A 25,629-nucleotide genomic window follows, 5' to 3' on the forward strand; every position below is an offset into this window, starting at 1 on the left:
TTAGTGATGAGTGTTCCGTTTCTTTGCACGCCTGCCCTTCGAGCAGCACCTTCCAACGCTATGATGAACAGTAAGTTTGAGAGAGCATCGCCCTGCTTCAATCCATCCAACGTAACGAAAGCTTCTGATGTCTCGTTAGCTATCCGCACGCTTGATTTTGCTCCGTCGAGCGTTGCACGAATCAGTCTTATTAGCTTAGCCGGAAAGCCGTGTTCTAGCATAATTTTCCAAAGTTCGTTTCTTTTGACTGAATCGTACGCCGCCTTGAAGTCGATGAACAAATGGTGTGTTTGCAGGTTGTACTCCCGGAACTTGTCGAGGATTTGTCGCAGAGTGAACATCTGGTCCGTCGTTGACCGACCCGCTCGAAAACCGCACTGGTATTAGCCGACAAAGGTCTCGGTCAACGGTCTCAGCTTGCTCCACAGGATTCGGGATAGTACTTTGTACGCTGAGTTGAGGATTGTGATGCCTCGATAGTTGGCACAATCGAGTCTTTGCCCTTTCTTGTAGATTGGGGTGATGAGCCCGTCTAACCAGTCGGTCGGAAGCTGTTCTTCGCACCAAATTCGCTGGACGATTTGGTGCAGAAACACGATCATCCGAGCGATGCCTGGAATTAGGAATACTGTTACTCAAACTATATACGCGCTGGGTCCTTGTCCATTTCACAAGGGTTCGGAAGTTCTAAATAACGTTTGAACCCGATTGATGCAAACGTTCTTTAGGGCAGGGCTTGTCGATAAAAGCTGAGGGACCTCGCGCTTGGCTAGCCAGCGTAGAAATGGATCACCGAAGCTCGGCAGAGCTAACACCTCCCAAATACCAATGCGAGTTATTTGCATGTATAGAATGAAGATCTAAAAATACATGGAAACAACTCAATTTGTAAGAAGCGACCGCGTGGTCCCGTTTGGTTCACACACACACACACACACACACACACACACACACACACACACACACACACACACACACACACACACACACACACACACACACACACACACACACACACACACACACACACACACACACACACACACACACACACACACACACCCTCGGAAAGCTTCTGGAACGGATCATCCTTAACCGGCTGACCAAGTACACGGAGAGCGAGCATGGCTTAGCAGCGAGGCAGTTCGGCTTCTGTAAAGGGAGATCCACGGTGGACGCCATCCGGAAAGTGGTCGAGAAAGCCGACGAAGCGCGGAAGAAAAAACGCAGAGGGAACCGTTGCTGCGCAATAGTCACGATTGACGTTAAGAACGCGTTCAACAGTGCGAGCTGGGCGGCCATAGCAGCAGCGCTGCACAAAATGAAGGTGCCTGACTATTTGTGCATGATCTTGAAGAGCTACTTCGAGAACCGCGTGCTGGTCTACGACACTGCCGATGGACAAAAAACCGTTGTTGTTACCGCGGGAGTTCCACAGGGTTCTATTCTGGGTTCAGCACTGTGGAACGGAATGTATGACGGAGTGTTGACACTGGGGCTACCCAACGGCGTGGAGATCGTTGGCTTTGCAGACGACATAGTGCTGACGGTAACCGGCGAAAATGTCGCGGAGGTCGAAGGTTACGGAGGCCATTGCAATGATCGAGAACTGGATGCTCGAGGTGAAGCTGCGGATCGCTCACCACACGACGGAGATGGTACTGGTTAGTAACCACAAGAAGGTGCAGCAGGCCCAGATACAAGTTGGGGGACACGTAGTGCACTCGAAGAGAGCGCTCAAGTACCTCGGGGTGATGGTGGATGACCGGCTGAACTTCAACAGTCACGTCGATTACGCCTGCGAGAAGGCGGCTAAGGCGATCATGGAGCAGTAGGCGCCGCCTCTTGGCAAGTGTCGCGACGTCCATACTTAGGTACGGCGGACCGGTATGGTGGACGGCGCTGGGGACGAAGCGAAATCGAGCGCTGCTCGACAGAACGCAGAGACTGATGGCCATGCGGGTTGCAAGCGCATACAGGACCATCTCGTCGGAAGCAGTTGGCGTCATAGCCGGAATGATCCCCATCGGCATCACACTGGAGGAGGACACCGTGCGATACACCCGAAGAGGCACGAGAGGTATCCGGGAAGCTGCGAGAGCCGAATCGCTGGCAAGGTGGCAACGTGAGTAGGACACTACGGAGAAAGGCAGATGGACGCATCGGCTTATCCCGTCCGTATCCACGTGGGTGAGCAGAAGGCACGGAGAGGCCACCTTCCACCTCACACAGTTCCTGTCGGGCCATGGCTGCTTCAGGAAGTACCTGCACAGGTTCGGACATTCAGAGTCTCCTCTCTGTCCGGATTGTGACGAGTGCGAGGAAACACCGGAGCACGTGGTGTTTGCCTGCTTTCGCTTCGAGGCAGCGCGAAGCGAAATGCTGGCAATTATAGGAGCAGACAGCAGCCCGGATAATGTGGTGCAAAGAATGTGCAGCGACATTGCCAAGTGGAATGCGGTCGTCGGAGCAGTGACGCAGATCACTTCGGCTCTCCAGCGGAAATGGAGAGACGATCAGAGGAGGAACGACTAGGAGCCTAGTCGAAAACCCACGAGTGTGGCTGTGAAGGAGAGCACGTTATGATGGTCGGCTCTACCAAATCGGTACACGTCTCGATGGTCACAGGAGTCGAGAACCCACGAAAGTGGCTGTGAAGGAGAGTACGTTAAGACGGTTGGCTCTACCAAATCGGTATACGTCTCGATGGTCCAAGGAGAGGGCTGCATATGACTTGCCGATCAAAAGCAACGCGATTCTTGGGCGCGGTTAAACCCTCGCATGGACTCATATGTATGTGGAACAGGAAATGGTTCTTGTACCCGGCATGGATCCTGTATGTAGACTAGTGCAGAAAATGCAACGCCTCCCCCCGAAGTCATACCGAAAGGTGGTCCCGGGGGGAAAAGGGCATGGCGTTCAAGGACTGGTTTAGTGGGTCGGGAAATTCGTTTTCCCAACCCCACACTACCTGAGAAATTAATTCTCAGGTGTCTGGTAGCAGATTCCGACCTTGTAAAAAAAAAAACACACACACACACACGCGCGCGCGCAAGCGTTTTTCCAAAAGCAAACCTTAAACCTTTCTTTTGTAAGAAAGGCAAAACAAAATTGAAGACCATAATGATTTGATTCAAGTCACAGTTTATTTTATGAATACTTTTAAACGTGCAAGTCATAAGCATATCATGCGACGTATCAAACTTCATGAAATTGAAAATTATGACCATCTAGGGTCATGCCGATATCCTCTGACCCAACCTGGTCACGCCGGAACAGGTTTCCGGTGGCCACTGGGGGACAATTCCGGAATATGCAAGTAAATTGTAAATCATTGAACACTTTTAAACCTTGTTCAATAATACAAATTTTCCGAAGCAAAATTAACTTCCAAATTTCAATAAATATGATTTTTTCCTATAACATACGAAAAATTCAAAACTTATTACTGTTACTTCAAAATTCACTCAAAAAATCATTGAAAAAATGAGCAAAATATTCGAAGCTTAAATAGAACAATCAAACCAAATGTGTACGCAATACCAAGAAAATAATTATCAACAAAAAAAGTTATTATACAGCAATTCCCCACGAAAACAGCATGGAAAAAACAAAAGTGCTCGGATCGGGCTCAAAATTTTTCTGGGGGTGTCCTGGCCGAAATAATTAGACCCGTATTTTTTGTTTGGCCATTAGGGTGACCTACGCCGTGTTAGGGTGGTCTGAAAAATGGCCATTTTCGTCGATTTTCGCAAAAACCACATTTTTCGAAAAATCATAACTCCTCGCCATTTTAACCGATTTCAGTTGTCTTATACGCAAATGAAAGGTGATAAGTTGGCTTTTAAAAAAATAATAATAAATAGTTTCAAAAATCTAGCCTAACATATAAAAAGGGCGTATGAAACTTTAAAATGCCGTTTTGACGGTGTCTGGACCAAAGAGCCTTTGTCTGGAAATATTTTTATCGGATTCCCCGGACATTTTTACATAACATACTACAAAAAGGGAGGAGTTCATTAACAGGATTCCGAGATATGATTTTTTGAAAATAAAATCCGTGTTTTTCGACGCGCCGCGCGCAAGAACCGGAAAATGACGAAATCGGCAAAAAATCAACTTTTTTCACTAAAACTGCGATAACTTTAAAATTTTAGCGATGACCTATACATGTCTGGGTACCAAAAGTTGCGTCTTTTAATTACTAAAATAATGGTACCCAAACATCTATAGGTCATCGCTGAAATTTTAAAGTTATCGCAGTTGTTTTTTTGCAGATTTCGTAATTCTCCGGTTTTTGCGCGCGGCGCGTCAAAAAACACGGATTTTTTTTTTTCAAAAAATCATATCTCGGAATCCTGTTAATGAACTCCTCCCATTTTTTAGTATGTTATGTAAAAATATCCGGGGAATCCAATAAAAATATTTCCAGACAAAGGCTCTTTGGTCCAGACACCGTCAAAACGGCATTTTAAAGTTTCATACGCCCTTTTCATATGTTAGGCTAGATTTTAGAAACTTCTTACTATTTTTCTTTCAAAGGCCGACTTATCACCTTTCATTTGCGTATAAGACAATTGAAATCGGTTGAAATGGCGAGGAGTTATGATTTTTCAAAAAAAGTGGTTTTTGCGAAAATCGACGAAAATGGCCATTTTTCAGACCACCCTAACACGGCGTAGGTCACCCTAATGGCCAAACAAAAAAAATACGGGTCTAATTATTTCGGCCAGGGAACCCCCAGAAAAATTTTGAGCCCGATCCGAGCACTTTTGTTTTTTTCCATGCTGTTTTCGTGGGGAATTGCTGTATAGATATAACAAAAAATATTATTTTTAAAGAGAAATATTGTCGAATTGAACAACAATTATATTTTAAAACATGAAATATGATGAGAAAGATTTATGAAGAATGTTAAATTTTGTTCAAAGGATTATGTATAATTGGTGACAACTTCTAATTTGTCAGAAATTAAGTTGTTTGTCAAAATTTAACTCGCAAACCATTCAACTTTACAACTTATTTTTTATTTATATTTTACATATTGGCCGCGACTCTGGGGCAAATTTCCAAATTAGCCCGCGATGATCAGCTGGCTGAGGACCACTGATCTAAGGTCATGCCGATATCCTCTGACCCAACCTGGTCACTCCGTAACCGGTTACCGGTGGCCAGTGTGGGACACTTCCGGAGAATTCAAGGAAACATATCACGCGACGTATCAAACATCATGAAATTAAAAATTATCACCATCTAAGGTCATGCCGATATCCTCTGACCCAACTTGGTCACTCCGGAACCGGTTACGGGTTACCACTGGGGGACACTTCCGGAGGGTCTGTAAGTTAGGTAATTTTGGTAGGTTCAACTAAATTTATCTACTACAGAAAATTCAAACCGCCATCAATTAAATGGTTCCGGAATGGTAATCGGGGTCGGTTGTGTAGCTGCTAGTGTGATTGCTCTCACCCAGCCGGCCTGGGTTCGATCCCAGTCCCCGACCCCGTCCACATTACTTGTGACGAGTAATGTGTCATCACGCCTTCTATCGGATGGGGAAGTAGAACGTCGGTTCCAGCCTCAGTTGTTGTACGGTCATTTGATCATTCCAGGTGTACCAAGCCTGCTCCGGTGGAGTCGCTAGCGGCGGTTGGACTCCCAATCCAAAGGTCGTCAGTCCGAACCCTGGGATGGAAGGTTCCTTGGAAAATAAAAAGGATTTGGAGCTCTCCCCATTAAAACCGTTAAAATCTTAGGTTCGAGAAGAAACTTCAAACTTGGTTCTTTGCATATTCCACAAATTTCCTCCATTCCCAACCCATATTCAGTTCCAAATTAAAGGACGAGCCGGGTCCGGTGGCGCAGTGGTTAGCGTGGTAGCCTCTCACCCCAGTATGGCCTGGGTTCAATCCCAGACGGACCCGGTGTCATTTTTCGAGACGAGATTTGCCTGATCACGCCTTCTATCGGATGGGGAAGTAAAACGTCGGTCCATTAGCGTAAAAGAGGTTTTGAGTGACTCACCAGACATAACCTTCGGACACCTAGAAATGAGCAGAAACTTGCAACAGAGACCACAAAAGACCCGGGGGTCGTTAAACTGGATTGTTTTGCTTTTTAAGCCGGAGGACATCGCCATCAGCAATTGTCTCCCAGTGGCCAGGTTGGATTAAAAGTCGTGGGCAAGACGTTTGGTGGTCATAATTTGCAATTTCATGACGTTTGATATGTTGCATGATATGCTTCCTTGCATACTCCAGAATTGTCCCCTAGTGGCCACCGGTAACCGGTTCCGGCGTTACCAGGTTGGGTCAGAGGATATCGGCATGACCTTAGATGGTCATAATTTTCAATTTCATGAAGATTGATATGCAACATGAAGGGTTTCTAGCGATACCATTATTGAAACCGTTTTGGTGGTACCCTGGAACCGGTTCCGGATTGGCCACAGTTGGCCGGAATGATCCCAAACAGTCAGGGGTAGTATGTAGTGTACGTATGTAATGATTTACAAAAAATCCGGTTTAAAAATTGACTAATGTGTTGATTTTATAACAAACGGAACCGGTGTCCACTTTTGACAAATCTCTACGGGAGCTTAAAGTTGAGGTTATTATCCGTCAAATGCAACTGGAAGCAACCCGCTATGTGTTATCGTTCCGGAGATACAGGTCCTCAAAGTCGGGGCCTCAAAAAGGACTTTTTTCGGTTGTAGCAGGTTCCCGTGACCACAGTGCCCAAAACCGGTTCTGCCAGTCGGAATCGCAAAGTAGACATTCTAACCTTTCATTTGCGGCCAAGACATCCAAAATCGGTCAAGTTTCCGAATTTTGGCAGCCAAAACATTTCTGGGTCATATAGACCCGAGTACCATAAGTGTGACTTTTTTTTCTGGGGGGCACTTCCGGTGGCCACCGGAAGTCCATTTTTGGCTCAAATGTGTGTCTTGGTAAGATATACAAAGTCATAAAATTTCAGCTCTGTAAGTACCAAATGTCAACAGTTACGATAACTTTTATCATGCTCTTGGGTCATATAGACCCGAAGACCATGCCCGGGTTAAGCAATCGTTTATGCTGCCCGACCGATAAAGATCTCCAGAAAGAATTTAGAAGCAATCCTTCAACGATTTCCTTTTAAAAAAATTTCGTCTGTATATTTTTACTAAAACAACTCATAACTAATCAACTGACAAGAAGCTAGAGTTCCAATCGATGTGTATCATAGCTATTATATTTTTTCCAGGAACACGAGAAAACGTGTCGTATTTCCAAGATGGCTCCGGAGGAGGACGATGACGATGACGATGTTATATTCTGTGGAGACGATACATTACCGTTTCCTATTATAACGGATACCAATACTGCAGATGCTCGCGAAAGAAACATGTCTGCATTTCTGTTAAACTTTAATTTGCTGAATCGGAACAATCCCATGCCAACAAGGACAGCAGAAGCCACTACGGAAGCCTCAAGTAATACAAACGTCAATCTATTTGAAGATTCGACAGGAAAGCTTCGGCGTATCACAAGACGGACACGTGGAACCATAACCCTGTCAAAATGCACCTCAATTCCTCTGTCATCTCCTTGTGGTCAATTTCTTTTGAAAAGTATTAAGACTATTATGTCTAAAGATTATCAAATAGAACGCCTCGAGCGAATTGAACGGTTTTGTTACGCTCCACCTCTTGTAAAGGATGGTGTGGTAGTGACGAACAGACCAAAATGGATGCTTAAAAATAAAATGAATGCCAACGTAACGATTTCACACAAAAGAAGTCTGGAGGATCAGAAATCCTGTCACTCTTACAAGTTTCCCAGGCGTCAACTGTCAAAGAAATGCAAAAGAAAAAATTTCAAATTTTTCAACAAGTTGCTACTTAAAAGATGCAAGCCATGCGCTATTATTTTGGAAAGACTGACCGAACGAGAAATCGAAAACAGAAATATCAATATTCTGAATGCAGCTGGTAGTCCTGCTCAAGCGGTCTTGAACATCGCCACTAGTGAAGAACACGTAGTTATAGATTGCATCGATCTGTGTTCCTCAGATGAAGAGGAATGCTTATCAGACTTTAGTAAAACAGAGCAGGGTTGCACTGGGAACAATGAACACATCCCAGGACGTAATGATCATTTCAATGAAGTGGATTCCAGGCAACTGAATTTCTTATGTCCAGAAGTTTGCAAATCGTATAATCGTATAACGCTTTCCGCTGTAGAAAATCTGTCGCAAGTTAAAGAAAATCGTCTAAACGATTGGTTAAACGCCGCTGCAGTGCCAGAGAATTCAGTTCATATGCACAACAGTTCAAGCAGTTCAGTGGTTGTGACGAATAACAACAGTAGCATTGCACCAAAGTCTTCAGTTAAAATAAAAAATTCTACGAGATGCAGTGCTGGTCGATATTTGGAGCAACAATAATTTTTTTTTAACTTATTTTTAAGCGCTGTATAATTATTTTTCTATTCAAGTTGATTAGTGTCTTTACAGTAGAACCAATTCGTTTGCGACAGACATTATTCCTATAAATAGTTGTAATTTGTAAACGATATCAATTGATGATTAACATTGTCTTTTTAAAAAATGCTAATAAACTGTTTTTTTAAGGATCCAGCTAAAAAGAAAAAAGTTTGAACACTCCTGTTAAAGCTCAAAGTTTAGAGACCATCCATGGTTCCCCCGGTTCCCCCTCAGTTGATAGCTAGCTAGCAGCATAACTGATCGTACGTATCAGCAATCTAGCGATTCAAATCTTTTCAACCAGTGCTGTTGAACATCAACAACCGCGTCCGTCTAAATAACACTTAGTAGCATATCATTTTTGTTATAGTTGGCAAAAAATCGTGTAATAAGTTGGAAATGTAGAAATATCATCAGGATGTAGTATAAACAGTCAGTTTTAAGAGAATAATTCATGCAAAATATTTAAAAAGCAAAATGGCTTGTTGTGCTTCGAATCCCGGACACTGATAAAAGCTGATTCGAAATCTGGACACTTTTGTTTCGAATTCCGGGCACTCGATGTTGCTTATGAATCGCACAAATTTCGACTGAAATGTTAGTGAATAGTCAAGGCACGAAATCGAAAAAGGGCTCATTTTCTTGTGTCTAACGGCAAATCATGTAACAGACCAGGTTTTGATGGATCTAGGCTAAATCGACCCTGCTGAGTCCGAATATCGCGGTCACGAAGCCGGATTCCTAAAGGGAAGCGAGATATTCAAGATGGCGACCAATATGGCTGCTATATAGAGAAGTTAACAATATCATAGTATGAAGGTTGTCGACGTGTCGATTTTAACTAATTTGGGGTCGCTGAACCCGAATATGACCATGAAAATCGGTCCCGGTGACCCAGCTGCGTGTAATCCAAGATGGCGTCCAATATGGCGAATAGTGAATCTTAAAGTATTTTTAAACAAGATGTAACAGGCTTGTGACCGATCAAATTTAACTAATTTGGGATCGCTGAACCCGAATATGACCATGAAAATCGGTCACGGCGATCCAGCAGCGTGTTATCCAAGATGGCGTCCAATATGGCGAATAGTGAATCTTCAAGTATTTTTAAACAACATGTAACAGGATTGTGACCGATCAAATTTAACTAATTTGGGGTCGCTGAACCCGAATATGACCATGAAAATCAGTCACGGCAACCCAGGAGCGTGTTATCCAAGATGGCGTCCAATATGGCGAATAGTGAATCTTCAAATATTTTTAAACACGATGTAACAGGCTTGTGACCGATCAAATTTAACTAATTCGGGGTCGCTGAACCCGAATATGACAATGAAAATCGGTCACGGTGACCCAGGAGCGTGTAATCCAAGATGGCGTCCAATATGGCGAAGAGAGAATCTTCAAGTATTTTTAAACAACATGTAACAGGCTTGTGACCGATAAAATTTAACTAATTTGGGGTCGCTGAACCCGAATATGACCATGAAAATCGGTCACGGCGACCCAGGAGCGTGTTATCCAAGATGGCGTCCAATATGGCGAAGAGCGAATCTTCAAGTATTTTTAAACAAGATGTAACAGGTTTGTGACCGATAAAATTTAACTAATTTGGGGTCGCTGAACCCGAATATAACCATGAAAATCGTTCACGGTGACCCAGCAGCGTGTAATCCAAGATGGCGTCCAATATGGCGAATAGTGAATCTTCAAATATTTTTAAACAAGATGTAACAGGCTTGTGACCGATCAAATTTACCTAATTTGGGGTCGCTGAACCCGAATATGACCATGAAAATCGGTCACGGCGACCCAGGAGCGTGTTAACCAAGATGGCGTCCAATATGGCGAATAGTGAATCTTCAAGTATTTTTATACATCATGTAACAGGCTTGTGACCGATCAAATTTAACTAATTCGGGGTCGCTGAACCCGAATATGACCAGTGAATCTTCAAGTATTTTTAAACAACATGTAACAGGCTTGTGACCGATCAAATTTACCTAATTTGGGGTCGCTGAACCCGAATATGACCATGAAAATCGGTCACGGCGACCCAGGAGCGTGTTATCCAAGATGGCGTCCAATATGGCGAAGAGAGAATCTTCAAGTATTTTTAAACAACATGTAACAGGCTTGAAGATTCTCTCTTGAATTCTTGAATTTGATCGGTCACTAGCCTGTGACATGTTGTTTAAAAATACTTGAAGATTCACTATTCGCCATATTGGACGCCATCTTGGATTACACGCTCCTGGGACGCCGTGACCGATTTTCATGGTCATATTCGGGTTCAGCGACCCCAAATTAGTTAAATTTGATCGGGCACTAGCCTGTTAAATGTTGTTTAAAATACTTGAAGATTCACTATTCGCCATATTGGACGCCATCTTGGATTACACGCTCCTGGGTCGCCGTGACCGATTTTCATGGTCATATTCTGGTTCAGCGACCCCAAATTAGTTAAATTTGATCGGTCACAAGCCTGTTACATCTTGTTTAAAAATACTTTAAGATTCACTATTCGCCATATTGGACGCCATCTTGGATAACACGCTCCTAGGTCGCCGTGACCGATTTTCATGGTCATATTTGGGTTCAGCGACCCCGAATTAGTTAAATTTGATCGGTCACAAGCCTGTTACATGTTGTTTAAAAATACTTGAAGATTCACTATTCGCCATATTGGACGCCATCTTGGGTTCCACGCTCCTGGGTCGCCGAGACCGATTTTCATGGTCATATTCGGGTTCAGCGACCCCAAATTAGTTAATTTGATCGGTCACAAGCCTGTTACATGTTGTTTAACAATACTTGAAGATTCACTATTCGCCATATTGGACGCCATCTTGGATTACACGCTCCTGGGTCGCCGTGACCGATTTTCATGGTCATATTCGGGTTCAGCGACTTCAAATTAGGTAAATTTGATCGGTCACAAGCCTGTTACATGTTGTTTAAAAATACTTGAAGATTCTCTCTTCGCCATATTGGACGCCATCTTGGATTACACGCTCCTGGGTCACCGTGACCGATTTTCATGGTCATATTCGGGTTCAGCGACCCCAAATTAATTAAAATCGACACGTCGACAACCTTCATACTGTGATATTGTTAACTTATCTATATAGCCGCCATATTGGTCGCCATCTTGAATATCTCGCTTCCCTTAAGAAATCCGGCTTCGTGACCGCGATATTCGGACTCAGCAGTGGCCTGTTACACGATTTGCCGTTAGACATGCTATTTTTGGGTTTTTAGCCTTGACTATATGTAGATTGCATCAAATGTTGATAAAACGTAAATGTTCAAAATGGCATATCTCCAAAAACGCAAAAATTCGCAGGCTGGAAATTTCAACAATGTTTGATTATGATCCAATCTTTCAAGTGATCATGTTTAGCATCGGTTAGCAAAAAAAGTACTCGATTAACAAACACAAAAAATAAGTTTTGTCAAAAAATGCTCCAGTTATTCGATGAAAACTTCAGTTTTTGGTTTGGAAACAACATTTTATCTATTAATAGTTTCAAAACTTATCTCATTACCTTTCCAACGATGTATAATTGTCCTGAAAAATTATTTAAAATGGCTGTGCTATGTTAAAATTAAACAATCAGCATTTTTTACGAAAAACGCTAGTTTTTTACTCCATTTTTTGACTTTCAGCTTGTATCTCCGTAATGAACAAACTTAGAGCTTTGAAAATTTGGAGTTTTCTTAGTTAGAATGTTTACTTTCGAGAAAAAAATACCAAAAAATATTTGAAGAAGCCACTTTTTTGAAACGTGGCCACCCAATGTACCATAGTGCGTTGTTCGCCTGGCCACCCAGAATATGGTAAGCAAAGTATTAATAGATAGGTTACTTGAAAGTTATCCTAATTCCTCGATTTCGATTCCACAGGCGCGGGTCCCTATGCATAAACCTGGAAGGCTCGATCAACTTTAAGAAAACCAAGAACCACATGGCCCACGGGGAAGCTTCAAAGCAAGCACCCTCAATTCTGGCGGCCGCTAATTGGACATCGTCTGAGACGGCACTTTTCCCGGATCCCGATTTCCTACCAAGAACACCGGGTTCGGTTCGTGACTCGGAATCGCGGACATTCTACGGATATGGGTCGAAGAAAATTCTTGTTAGAGTAATGAGAAACGCAGTGGATTACAAATACGTCCAATCGGTAGACGTTTATTTTAACTAATAATTGTAACCAAGCTGCCGGCACACAGTGCCTACTTGATTGCACGCAGTCTTCAACTCAACAATCCTCCTAGACTGCTGCGGTCAAGCCGATCATCCCAGCCAGCTTCTCCGTCCTGATCCTGGCTAGTGGCTTCGTGATAAGGTCCGCCACCATGTCCTCCGTTGGACAGTAAACGCAGCTTACCTCCCCCTTCTCGATCTGGTCCTTCGTGAAGTGGAATCGCGTGGCAATGTGCTTCGTCCTGTTGCTGAACTTCTCGGCAGACAGCATCTTCAAGCAGCTTTGATTGTCTTCCTGGATAACGACTTGCTGCTCGTTGTTCAGCTCTCGCAAAAGCACCTTCAGCCACAGCGCCTCCTGCACCGCTTCGGAAAGCGATACAAACTCGGCCTCGGCGGTTGATAGCGACACACAGCTCTGCTTCCTGCATGCCCAGCTCACCGTTCCGCCGTTGACCTTGAACACGAACCCGCTGTTGGATTTTCTGTCCTCTCGGTTCTCCGCCCAGTCGGCGTCGCAGAATCCAACGATCCCGCTGTCGGTTCCGTTCTGGCTCAGTCGCAATCGGTAATCTTTGGTTCCTTTCAGATACCTCACGACCCGCTTCAGCTCGTTCCAGTCGTCCTGCGTTGGCCTGCTGGTCTTGCGGCTCAAGATGGACACCGCCGCCGAGATGTCCGGCCTCGTGTTGACGGCAATGTACAGCAGCTTCCCAACCAACTTCTGGTACTCCTTGTTGTCCGGAAGAGGCTCCTCCTCCGACTCGCGCTTGATGTACCCCGGATCCAGGGGAACGGTGGACACCTTCGCGTCCGCAAGTCCGCTCGACTCGACGACTTCTCCGTTGGCTCAGGAAGTAATCACCTTGTGCGTTCTTCTCGATGCCATCTCCATGCCGAGGTAGAACCGGATGTCTCCCAGCACGCTCATCTCGAAGTTTTGCTGCAGCGCTCCGGCCAAGGCCTCGATCATCTTCGAATCTTCGCTCGCAACAATCAAGTCATCCACGTACACAAGAACATAGCATCAACGTCCAGCTCGTCGCTTGCGGTACAGGCACGTGTCCGCCACACACCGCTCGAATCCTTGCCGCTTCAAGGCATCGTGAAGCTTCTGATCTGGAATCTGGACTGCGCCGCCTGCTTCAGTCCGTACAGGCTCTTCTTCAGCTTGCACACCTTGCCTTTTGCGCCTTCGAATCCGCGTGGCTGACGCATGTAAATCTCCTCCTCAAGATCGCCGTATAGGAAGGCGGTCTTGATGTCGTACTGCTTCACGGTCATGCGTTTCTTCGCAGCAACAGCCATCAGCGCGCGAAAAGTCGTTTGTCGCACCACCGGCGCGAACACCTCGTCGTAGTCGGTCCTGTATTGTTGGCTGAATCCTTGCGCAACCAACCGTGCCTTGAACCGCAACATGCGACCATCCGCGTCCCGCTTGATTTTGTAGACCCATTTCGAGCCAACAGCTTTCCGAACATCGTCGGCATCATCGTATTCGCTGGAGTCGCTCGAATTGTCCTCGAGTGTCTGAGAAATGGTGGACACGGGTAGACCTTTGCCAGAACGATAAAGTCTTTGTACTTGCCTGGAAGGATGTGCTCCCGACCGCTGTGCCCCAACACCCCTGACCCGGGTGGTTTGGAAATGTTTTGCGGAGGGAGTACGTTGGTCATGGTGGAACTACTGCCAGCTACTTGGTCATCGACCACAGCATCGGTCCTAGGCCCAGGGACCACAGCTTCCACCACAGGCTCTTCGTGGCCGTCGTCTTCGAGGACACCATCAACATCGAGAGGCTGCTCCTCCTCAACGGCAACCGGTTCCGGCGAAACCAGTCCAGGCTGATGCGCGGCATCAACCTTCGGAGTTGTACCGAAGTCAAGGGAAATTACCTCCGGTTTCTTCTTCGTGACAGCCGCTTTCTCAAACAAGCCGTCGTTGATGAAAGTCACTTCGCGACTCTTCAGGAAAGTCTTGCTCGCGAGGTCGTACAGGCGGTACCCCTTCATGTCCTCTTCAAAACCAATCAGCACACACTCACGAGACTTCGAATCCGACTTTCGGCACTTGCACCATCGCCTTCGTTCCGAACACGCGAACGTGAGAGAGATCCGGTTTCTTTCCGCTCCACATCTCCTCCAGTGTGAGACTGTGACCGCTGGTTGGCGATCGGTTCATGAGGTAAACTGCAGCATTCACCGCCTCGACCCAGAACGGTTTCGGCAGCTTGGCCTCGAACAACATGCAGCGCCCTCGCTCGACCGCTGTCCGGTTGAAGCGTTCGGCCATCCCGTTCTGGTCTGGAGTGTAGTCGTTGGTGGTCTGGCGTCGGATGCCCATCCGCTTCAAGTACTCTCGGAATCCCTTGTTGACGTACTCTTTGCCGTTGTCCGTACGTAACGTCTTCAACTTCCGGCCTGTCTGGCGCTCCGCCAGGACATGGAATTCTTTGAAGCAAGCCAGTACTTCGTCCCCCGACTTGGTCTTGAGGAAGTACACAAATACTCGCCGGGACTTGTCGTCGATAAACGAAACGTAATACCGACAACCGCCGACACGGTGCTCAAAATACCGTTATTATGAAAAAAAATATGCACTCCGAGATTTTGGGGTCTATCGATTCCTTACACCATAGCGCATCTCTGTGCAAAAAATAAAAACATTCGCTGATGTAGTTTTCGAGATACAGCCCTTTTAAGATGTTACATCCGATTTTTAATAAGAAAACCAAAACAATCAATACAATTTCAGCACTTTAAAGAATATGCATTTCGAGATAAAGGTGTTTTTTGCTTCATATGACTGTCAAGTATCTCTGGGCCAAGTTTCAGAAGGTTTGCTGATGTAGTTCTCGAGATACAGCCATTTTAAAATGTTATTTCCGATTTTTTCAAAAAAAATCCATGAAATCAATTTAATTTCAGCATTTTAAAGAATATGCATTTCGAAATAATGATGTTTTTTGCTTCATATGACTGTCAAGTATCTCTGGGCCAAGTTTCAGAAGGTTTGCTGATGTAGTTCTCGAGATACAGCCATTTTAAAATGTTATTTCCGATTTTTTCAAAGAAAATCCATGAAATCAATTTAATTTCAGCATTTTAAAGAATATGCATTTCGAAGTAATGATGTTTTTTGCTTCATATGACTGTCAAGTATCTCTGGGCCAAGTTTCAGAAGGTTTGCTGATGTAGTTCTCGAGATACAGCCATTTTAAAATGTTATTTCCGATTTTTTCAAAGAAAATCCATGAAATCAATTTAATTTCAGCATTTTAAAGAATATGCATTTCGAAATAATGATGTTTTTTGCTTCATATGACTGTCAAGTATCTCTGGGTCAAGTTTCAGAAGGTTTGCTGATGTAGTTCTCGAGATACAGCCATTTTAAAATGTTATTTCCGATTTTTTCAAAGAAAATCCATAAAATCAATACAATTTCAGCACTTTAAAGAATATGCATTTCGAGATAAAGGTGTTTTTTGCTTCATATGACTGTCAAGTATCTCTGGGACAAGTTTCAGAAGGTTTGCTGATGTAGTTCTCGAGATACAGCCATTTTAAAATGTTATTTCCGACTTTTTCAAAGAAAATCTATGAAATCAATTTAATTTCAGCATTTTAAAGAATATGATATGCAAAAAACATCATTATTTCGAAATGCATATTCTTTAAAGTGCTGAAATTGTATTGATTGTTTTGGTTTTCTTATTAAAAATCGGATGTAACATCTTAAAAGGGCTGTATCTCGAAAACTACATCAGCGAATGTTTTTATTTTTTGCACAGAGATGCGCTATGGTGTAAGGAATCGATAGACCCCAAAATCTCGGAGTGCATATTTTTTTTCATAATAACGGTATTTTGAGCACCGTGGCCGAGAGACGGCCGCTCCATCGGACCAGCAATATCGGAATGAATTACATCAAGCAACTCCTCGGCGCGGGAACCACTCTTGCTGAACGGCAGTCGAGCTTGTTTCCCCATCGGGCAAATCTGGCAATCGTCCATGCCGTCTCCGCTGATCTGCACACCGCTGGCTACACCGTTGGCCAGTTTCTTGATGCTGCTCACGTTCAGGTGACCCAGGCGCTTGTGCCAAGTCTCGAGGGTATCCACGCGCGAGCACGCCAGCGCCTTGTTCTTGCGCTGGTCCACCTTGAACAGGCCATCCTCGATAACACCGGTCGCAACGACGCCGCCATCAGCGTTCCGGATAATGCAGCCGTCCGCGTTGAACAGCACCGTGTTGCCCTTCCGTACGATTTGTGCGATCAACAGCAAATTTGTCGAAAGATCCGGGACAAAATGCACATCGCTTACCGGAACAGGTTCCTCCCCATTGAAACACGACGGGAAGAGCGTGGCCGTTCCGCATGCCTGGATCTCCATCGACTCCTTGTTAGCAGCTACAACCGTTCCGCTCCTGTCCCGCACGTCCTCCAATAGCTCCAGGTTCCGCGTCATGTGCTGTGTCGCACCTGAGTCCAGGTACCAGTCGTCCGTCCCGGCCGACTTGAATGTTGACAGCACCGTGCACAACGCTTGCTTCCCACGCACGGCATCCTTCTCGGGGCAGTGCTTCGCAATGTGGCCAATTTTGTTACACTTCCGGCACCGTGGGCCGCGTTCCTTCGGCTGACTTTTTCGCGAACCGTGGTTGCTACGAGAGCCGCTCGCTGTTTGGTCGTCGCCATGGAAACCGCCCGCTGTTTGGGTGTTGCGTCGGTAACCACCTGGCTTGTTGACTCGCCGCTTAGCAACGAAAGTTTTTTCACCTGGCAACAGCTCGTCCTCCTCCTGCAGTAGAATCGTCTTCACGGAGCCCCCCGTGATCGCCATTCCAGAGTTCTTGAGCGCCATCACCATGGGCTTGAACCGGTCCGGCAGCCCCGCCAACAGCAACGCACCAACGAACCTGTCTGGAATCGGGAATCCAATGCTTTTCAGCGGGTGGCACGCCGAGATGATCTAATTCGCGTAGATTTCCATCGTTCCGCAGCTGTCCAGATCGGTCCTGATGAGCTTGTGCAGCAATCCGACCTCCCGCGTGAGTCCGCTCTCCTCGAACGCGTCGACCAGGTTCTTCCAAGCTTCTTGCGCCGTCTTCGCTTCGCGTACATGGTAATAGTTTACCGGTTCCAAGAACTGGATGATCTTCCCTCACGCAAGCTTGCTCTTGGCCGGGTCGACCGCTTCCACCGTTCCATCCGCCTTTACCTCCGGTTCGACGGCTTCCCACAGGTCTTCAACTTCGAGGTGGGTTTGGACCGCGAACTTCCAGTCGGACCAGTTCTCCCGAACGACCAGTCGTTCGATCCCGTAATTCCAATCGGACATCTTCCGCTAGTCCTGGCTCGCGCACGTCCTGGCTTATAACCTCTTGTTAGAGTAATGAGAAACGCAGTGGATTACAAATACGTCCAATCGGTAGAAGTTTATTTTAACTAATAATTGTAACCAAGCTGCCGGCACACAGTGCCTACTTGATTGCACGCAGTCTTCAACTCAACAAAAATGTTTAATTTAATATTAAGAGACTTAAGTGTAAGCAAAGATAGGGTAGGGTAGTCATCAATGAGACACTTTTGGTTTTCAACTTTCAACGATTTTTGTATTTTTTTTCATCAGCATGTTTTAATGAGCTTTTTGTTGCATTTTCTTTCTTTTAATGTGTTCTAACATTGATCAAAATATGAGATCGATCCGACCTCTACAGCCAGAGCTATCCAACTGTCTCATTGTAGACGCTCTTGGCAGGAACAATGAGACAGGTGGGGAACAATGAGACACTCTACGAAAATCAATACTTTTCTAGTAAAACATCATGTTTTTGTATTGTTCCATTGCAGGTGACTTACCTTGAACATTTTAAAGCAATTTTGCCAACTTGAAACTTTAATTAACAAAAGTTAAACTAAAAAGTAAATAAATTTAGTAAAATCCATTTATTTATACCAAATAACTTTATATTTTTGGCTAAATGAAGTCAAACCTCAATAAATATGCCAAAAATCACTTCCAATTCATATTTTGAAAGATTTCCCTAGATTTTGAAAAGTTTAATGAAGAAAAATCAAAGTGTCTCATTGTTACCCATGGGCTGAAAAGAGTGGGGAACAATGAGACAGCCCTGGATTCTGGGTATATTCATAATTTTGGTCAAATCTAATGAAAGGCCATTGTAGCCCAACTCATGCCCTATGAAATGACGAAAGAAATTTGGATAAATATTAGTTTTTGTGTTATTGGCATCCTATGAGCGAAAATTTAATTTTCAGTCATAATTTACTTTTACACCCCAAAATCAAACATTTATGAATAACTTTGCAAGGGAGCGTCCACAACCAACGCCACTATTATGGCAGAAGTGTATCCAGTAGACACACCTTTCCTCAAATTATGAGCCTGATTGGTTGAAACTACGACTTGTGAGAGCCATTTTATCATTGTTCCCCGTGTCTCATTGATGACTACTCTACCCTACCTAATTAAAAGTGAGTGTACAATAAATTGATGTTGATTCTTTTGTGTTGTTTATTTAAATTGAATATTTTTAAAATGATTGGTTATTACCAAAATGATCTATTGAACGTGCCCGAGCGGTTTAGGCTTTCAGGATTTTTGTGATATTTACTTGCAGAGTCAAAACAGATCAGTAAACTTCACTTATTTGTATATTACACTTTTTAAAGATTACATTTTTGCGGTAACACTCTTAACTTTTACGCGCACGATCATATCACTTTGCATTAAGATCTTCGTCGAGCCAGTTCTCTACGTTGAAGCCAGACTTGTCCTCCAGACCTCTGCGCCGAGCCATGCCATCTTTGAGAATTCTTGCAAAGTTCTGGCAGGATGATGGCACAGTTCTAGTAAGAATATTTTCGCTCTGCTAGAATTCTGTAAGAATCCTGTGAGAACGTCGTGACTGGGAATGGCCAAGCAAAAAAAAAAATACGGGTCTAATTATTTTGGCCAAGGAACCACCAGAACAAAATTGAGCCCGATCGGTGAACTTTTTTTCGGTTTAGGCCCTTTTCAAATGGAATTGCTAAGCAATTCTCTACCAAAACCGGAAATGGATTTTATTTGTATTTTTTTATTTGACTCAAACTTTGTGGGGGCCTCCCCTATGACCAAATAAGCTATTTTGTGTCATTGGTTCACCCATACAAGTCTCCATACAATTTTGCCAGCTGTCCATACAAAAATGGTATGTACCATCCCTTATATTCGGAACAGTTTACAGATCGGCCAATGTTCAAAAAATCATAGAAAATCGATAATTGAACATAATGATTCGCTTTTACCTTCATTTGAAAGCTGTTTTTGCGATCTTTCGAATGCTGTATTGAACAACTGCAAATTTTAACATTTTATATCAAGTTTTTGAAGAAAAACTTTGACCCTTGAAATCCACAAATTCGGAACACTTTTTTCTTACGATGTAAACAATCTTTTTTATCGCTCCTGGGGCACATATTAAAAAAAATGACTTCACATTCTGAAACCAATAAAACTCATGCTTAGTAATGTTTTATGAATGGTATGCTAACTTTTTTTGTGAAAATATCAGTTAAATTCAGGTGTTCCACAATTGTGGGAGGCACAATAATATCCCACAATTATGGAACAGGCAATTTGGAAGCAGCGTTTTGCTGCTCTGAATAAAATGGTCTCGAAATGCAGTTTTTTGTTTAAAAGTTCTACTTATATTAATGAAATAGCAAAAGAATGTCCAAATAAAGGTCCTAAAAATAGTAGGGTACACAGAAAAGATGCATTTGGCATGCTTTTAACAAATTATCATAAAAGTGTTCCGAATTTGTGGGTGTTCCGAATATGTGGGATGACTGTAAATATTCAAACAGCTGCAACTTTTGAGTGAATTTTCTAATCAATTTGGTGTCTTCCGCAAAGTTGTAGGTATTGTTGAGGACTTTTGAGAAAAAATAGGTACACGGAAAAAAAATTTGCAGATTTTTTGATCAACTTGTTTTTCACTAAAACTCAATTTTTCAAAATACTTTTGATTTACGAGATTTTTTGATATGTTTTAGGGGACAAAAATCCGCAACTTTTGAGCCATAGAAAAACATGGTCAAGGAATCAGCCGCCGAGTTATGAATTTTGAAAAAATAGTGATTTTTGGAACAAAAATCGAAGTTTTATGCAAAAACAAGTTTGACATCATTTTTTTTAATGCAAAATTGAATTTGCAATCGAAAAGTACTTTATAGATTTTTTGATAAAGGGCTCCGTTTTCAAGATATAGCCACCGAAAGTTTGATTTTAGCGAAATATTTGCAGTTTTTCGATTTTTAAAAATATAACTCGGCGGCAGATTTTTTGACCATGTTTCTCTATGGCTCAAAAGTTGCGGATTTTTGTCCCCTAAAACATATCAAAAAATCTCGAAAATCAAAAAATACGTATTTTGGGAAATTTTGTTCAAAGAAAATTTTTTTTCCGTGTACCTATTTTTTCTCAAAAGTCCTCAGCAATACCTACAACTTTGCCTTTGATCAGAAATTTCACACAAAAGTTACAGCTGTTTGAATATTTACTTACCATTTTTGTATGGACAGCTGACAAAATTGTATGGAGACTTGTATGGGTGAACCAATGACACAGAATAGCTTATTTGGTCAAGGGGAAGGCCCCCACGAAGTTTGAGTCAAATAAAAAAAATACAAAAATATAAATGGTCGAAATCGGCCGATTTCGTAGAGAGTTGCTCTGCTGTATGATTTCTCAAAAGCCAAAAAACTAACCAACTTTTACAAACTGTACCGATGTTTTTATTTATGCATTCAACTCATTTTGTTGAGAACTAAAATAGCTTACTAGACCACTAAATTCACTTGAACATTCAGCATCAACCGTAACATTCCCGTTATTTTCTGATGGAGCTGTAGGAGATTCCACTGGTTGATCTTCAGCATTTACAGGTTCAAAAGTGAATGATTGGCGTGACGATGATTCGTGGAGTCCACTTGAAGATGATAATGAACCCGTATTGATATTGGCAGCTGGTTGCGCCCTTTGTGGAAAATTTGATGATGGAGCGTATGCACCTATGGATTATACAAAAAGTCGTATGCATCAGTGTGGTTAATTCTAGATTACACTCTCAAAAGGTCCTATCGTCATAGGAAACCCAAGGATGTCGGATGAGGATGACCCGGATGACACACTAAATTACACAACTTGCGCGTAGGGAATGGGTAAGAAGGACAGAATGAGAGCCACACTGAAAGCCCAACCATAGCAATTGTATATTGTAGAGGTAAATTAAGAATATGCACCGACGTATTGACAATGAACTGTGTCCTACAAGCACTGTCTACGCCCCACGGTGTCAAATCAGAATTTCGCGAAGCGAAAGTGCAACAAAATTGTGTAATCGTTCAAACATTTATATCTTCAAACAAAATCAAGCAATCTTTATGTTTTACCTACCAAACGAAAGGCACCGATCCACGTAGCCCAGTGGTAACGCTTCCGCCTCGTAAGTGGTAGATCGGGGTTCAAATCCCGGTTCGGACCAACACAACTGGAGATCTATTCCCTGCTGGATTTCGATTTCGATAGAGTTTTATGCTCCAGACCCCAAGTTGTCGGATGATACAAATAAATAAACAACAATAAACAACTACACATTAGGGAAGGCGACCTATAGAATGTTAAAATTAACCTTAACATGTTAACATTAAGTTAATAAATAGCCACTGAATCCAGGGGCAGGACACACCTAATCGATTATTTTTTCGCTAATTAATTAGCGCTGATTTGTTGTTGATTAGCTAATTGATTATTTGACAGAGTATCCACACCTCGTACCAAATGATCTTAACGTGTGAACAAACTCCGTTCGGCCCTCTGTCATGATGGCCATGTTTATGAAACCTAAATGTTCGGAGCGAACATGAAGACAACCAAGAAGATGAAGAACGCATTTGCTGTCAAAATTTGAAAATAAACAAACCGCGTGGTAAAAAAGGCATAATTTCATAATTTTTAAATGATTTCCATAAAAAAATAACGACACGGGACGGATTTCCAAACACAAGTTCCCGAAGGACCCTATCCGCCAGAGACTATGGATAAATGCCCCGCGAAGTGGCGATGAAGACGGCTTGGCAAGTTCAAAGTTCAGATTTGTTCGGACCACTTCACGATGAACTTTTTGTGAGTCCACAAAAGGTCGGATTCTACACAAGCACGCGATTCTTTAGATTCCCTGTGCGAGTCGACAGCGGGAGTAGGCCAGTCCTCGGAGAAGGTTATCGAAGGATGCTCGGAAAGACCAGCTCCGCCACAATCGCCGGAATCACGGATGTTTCTGCACATAATCGGTTACTCCCTGCCGGAGATTGCAGCGAGTTGTTCGGAAGGATCAACAGCGGGACTTGGCCAGTCCCCGGTCCAGTACTACCCGGCAAATCTTCCCGGTCAATCGGAAGCAACAGTTCTCATCTTTTTTCGTAACAGATTTGCACACACAAAAAGTGATGTTTCTTGAAGCTTTGGTGTAAACAAACAGACAACACCAATACTGCTACATTCACAGAGCCCACGCAGTAGTATTAGTGAAGAGCCCACGATAAACAACTTGGGCGCTTCACTAATACTACTACGTGGGCTCTTCGAGGTTTTGGTGACTGTCAAACGTTCTAGCCATTTACAGTGGTGCCAGACGGTTGGTTCTGTCAGTTCAATGTTTTTATTTTTTTTCTCGATGACCGCTGGCAAAATTTGTGTGCATTAACTGGTCAATCTGGCCAAGAACTCGTGTCCAGTCTACATACTGTCGTGAAGGGACCCTCTGGATATCGAAAAGTCGGATGTTGAGAGGAACAGATGAAATTTAATAAATAGAACAGTAAGGTTATGTTTTCAATTCCAGATTCCTCCCGGCTGCATCCGGGTAACGATCGGCACAACTCGTTCGAGCCAGCTGCTTCGGCCAGATCGTCGTCACCAGTAGAAACAGCGACAAAAGTGCTCCCCAAATATGCGGCAAACTCGACACCACGATGACTTCGAACCAAGCTTGGAACTACTGCTGAATGTTTGTTCAATTCAACGAAAAGCAAGCCACTGTCCGCAACATCCAAGGGCGCTCTCCTAACGTCTCACCGTCCCACCACTTCATCCGTAAACCTGAGTGATTAAGATTTCGCCCCAAAAGTTGAAGGAATTGATCCGGTTCAGGATGGTCAAGGACACGGGCAAGGGCAAAGTACTGATCGCAAGCGGTATGGAAAAGTTTCGACAGGAGCCCAGTTTCTACAACAACAGCAATCAACCTCAGCCAAAATCGGACAAGCCAATCTAGCGGGTAGATTCGATCGACGGGGAAACCACGTTGCCCACTTCGACTCACCTCCGCCAGCTGACGTACCAGCCTAGGTTGTGGTGGTCCGTTAGGGATGTGTCATCAGCCGAACCGGAACAATCCTCGGAAGTTGCGAAGAAGGAACTACATAGTAGCTCGCCCTATGTCGAACCGGTTCCTATCGCCTAGCCAGTGAATCCTTATCGACGCAATCGGACATCCCATCCGTGGCAGCAAGTGAGTCAGAAAAGGACATTGTCCAGCTGTCAGCCGGCCAATGGTGCTCAACATTCCAGGTGTCGAGAGTGAACATGCGGTGGTTGACGTGGAATGTGCCTGTCGAAGTGGTTTAACGAAATATTGATCTAGGGGACCCAGTTCGACCTGTTCGTCGCACTGATTTCTTATAAGAATTTATTTTCACTTGTTTTTTTTTTTAAATTTTTCACAATAGTACTGTAAAACTTTATGTGATGAATTTTAATAAAAACCGTTCTTTTGGTTGTGTTTTACTTAGGTGGGGTAGGGGTGGGGGCTGAATGCTTCCGTTGCGTTGATGATGACATTTTCGATAGGCTTAGCCGTTAGACAAAACGGAATCCGGTTGGCCACAACACCGCGGAACGGCAATATGACCACAGAAAGTGAAGCCGAAGCATTCGGAGTTTCAAGTTTGGGATACGCGGATGAGCTTACGTTCTACATGGTCAGCTTGGACAAGTTGATGGATTTGGTTTCTAATTGGCTGTATTATCCATGAGCACCTGGAGCTCAAACTTTTCTTTTGCATTTACATCTAATTGTTGAGAGATGTGGTGCTGGGCGGGGGAACAGTCGTGAAGAGGACGGAGCACCGATTGGCTCGAACGTGAAGGTGCTCACAAACGTTACTACTCAAGGTGAAAGATTTCTAGAGGACCTGCACCGTCATCTGCTGCAAATAATCTGTCTCCTGGTAACGACGCCGTCGAGGATCGCGTCGACTACGCCCCCGAGAGGATCTTCATTGGGACGTGTCCTCCGACATAAACTGCTACTCAGAATGCTCAGGAAAACACCTGTTGGCGTAGGCTCCTTTGTTCCCGGCGACGGAATCTATTTTTCAAAATTTCCACGCCGCAACTTTACCGCCGGATCGGTCCGATTACGCATAACCTGCTGCCCTGTAAATTCGTCAGTCGTTTGCACACCTACTCGATAACACCATCGTACTCCAATTGGCAATCTGTGGGCAATAGGTTTCAGAACCAGGTTGGCCACTTTGGTTGCCTTACATTTGTCAAACGGCCACAAGCACGAGGAATTTTGCTATGTTGTGATATTTTGATGTTTGTTCGTCAGCCCAAGATAAAAGTGAAAAGGCAGGAATACACGAATCGATTAGCGATAATTCTAATCAACTAACTGTAGAATCCAAGATATGACGCGACCCGTGTCGAGCGATGCATGGCTGGGGGGTTCAACAAATTCCTAGTCGCTAACGGAGCGTGTGGGGCACAGGGGCGCACCCCACACGTAATTCACCCTTACTGCGTGACGGCAGGGCACTGGCGCAGCGGACCGTATTTCCCTAGCGACTCGTGGGATTCAAATGAAGACAAGTGAAACAAAC

The 25,629-nt window shown here is 44.0% G+C and overlaps 1 protein-coding gene and 1 long non-coding RNA gene across 2 annotated transcripts; both read left to right on the top strand.

The window, feature by feature from the left end:
• The first annotated feature begins 12,246 nt into the window (after positions 1 to 12,246).
• LOC119768049 lies at positions 12,247 to 14,579 on the top strand. The gene is made up of 2 exons (XM_038258386.1): positions 12,247 to 12,306; positions 12,373 to 14,579. Exons 1-2 carry the CDS (start codon positions 12,266 to 12,268, stop codon positions 12,668 to 12,670), a joined length of 339 nt encoding a protein of 112 aa, XP_038114314.1. The 5' UTR covers positions 12,247 to 12,265; the 3' UTR covers positions 12,671 to 14,579.
• A 6,750-nt stretch (positions 14,580 to 21,329) lies between these two features.
• Positions 21,330 to 22,431, top strand: LOC119767971. Its single transcript, XR_005277823.1, has 2 exons — positions 21,330 to 21,774; positions 21,832 to 22,431. It is a non-coding gene; the product is annotated as an uncharacterized LOC119767971 (long non-coding RNA).
• The last annotated feature ends 3,198 nt before the right edge of the window (positions 22,432 to 25,629 follow it).

This window comes from Culex quinquefasciatus, chromosome 2, assembly GCF_015732765.1.
Source record: "Culex quinquefasciatus strain JHB chromosome 2, VPISU_Cqui_1.0_pri_paternal, whole genome shotgun sequence".
In the NCBI taxonomy this organism is placed as follows: Eukaryota; Metazoa; Arthropoda; class Insecta; order Diptera; family Culicidae; genus Culex; species Culex quinquefasciatus.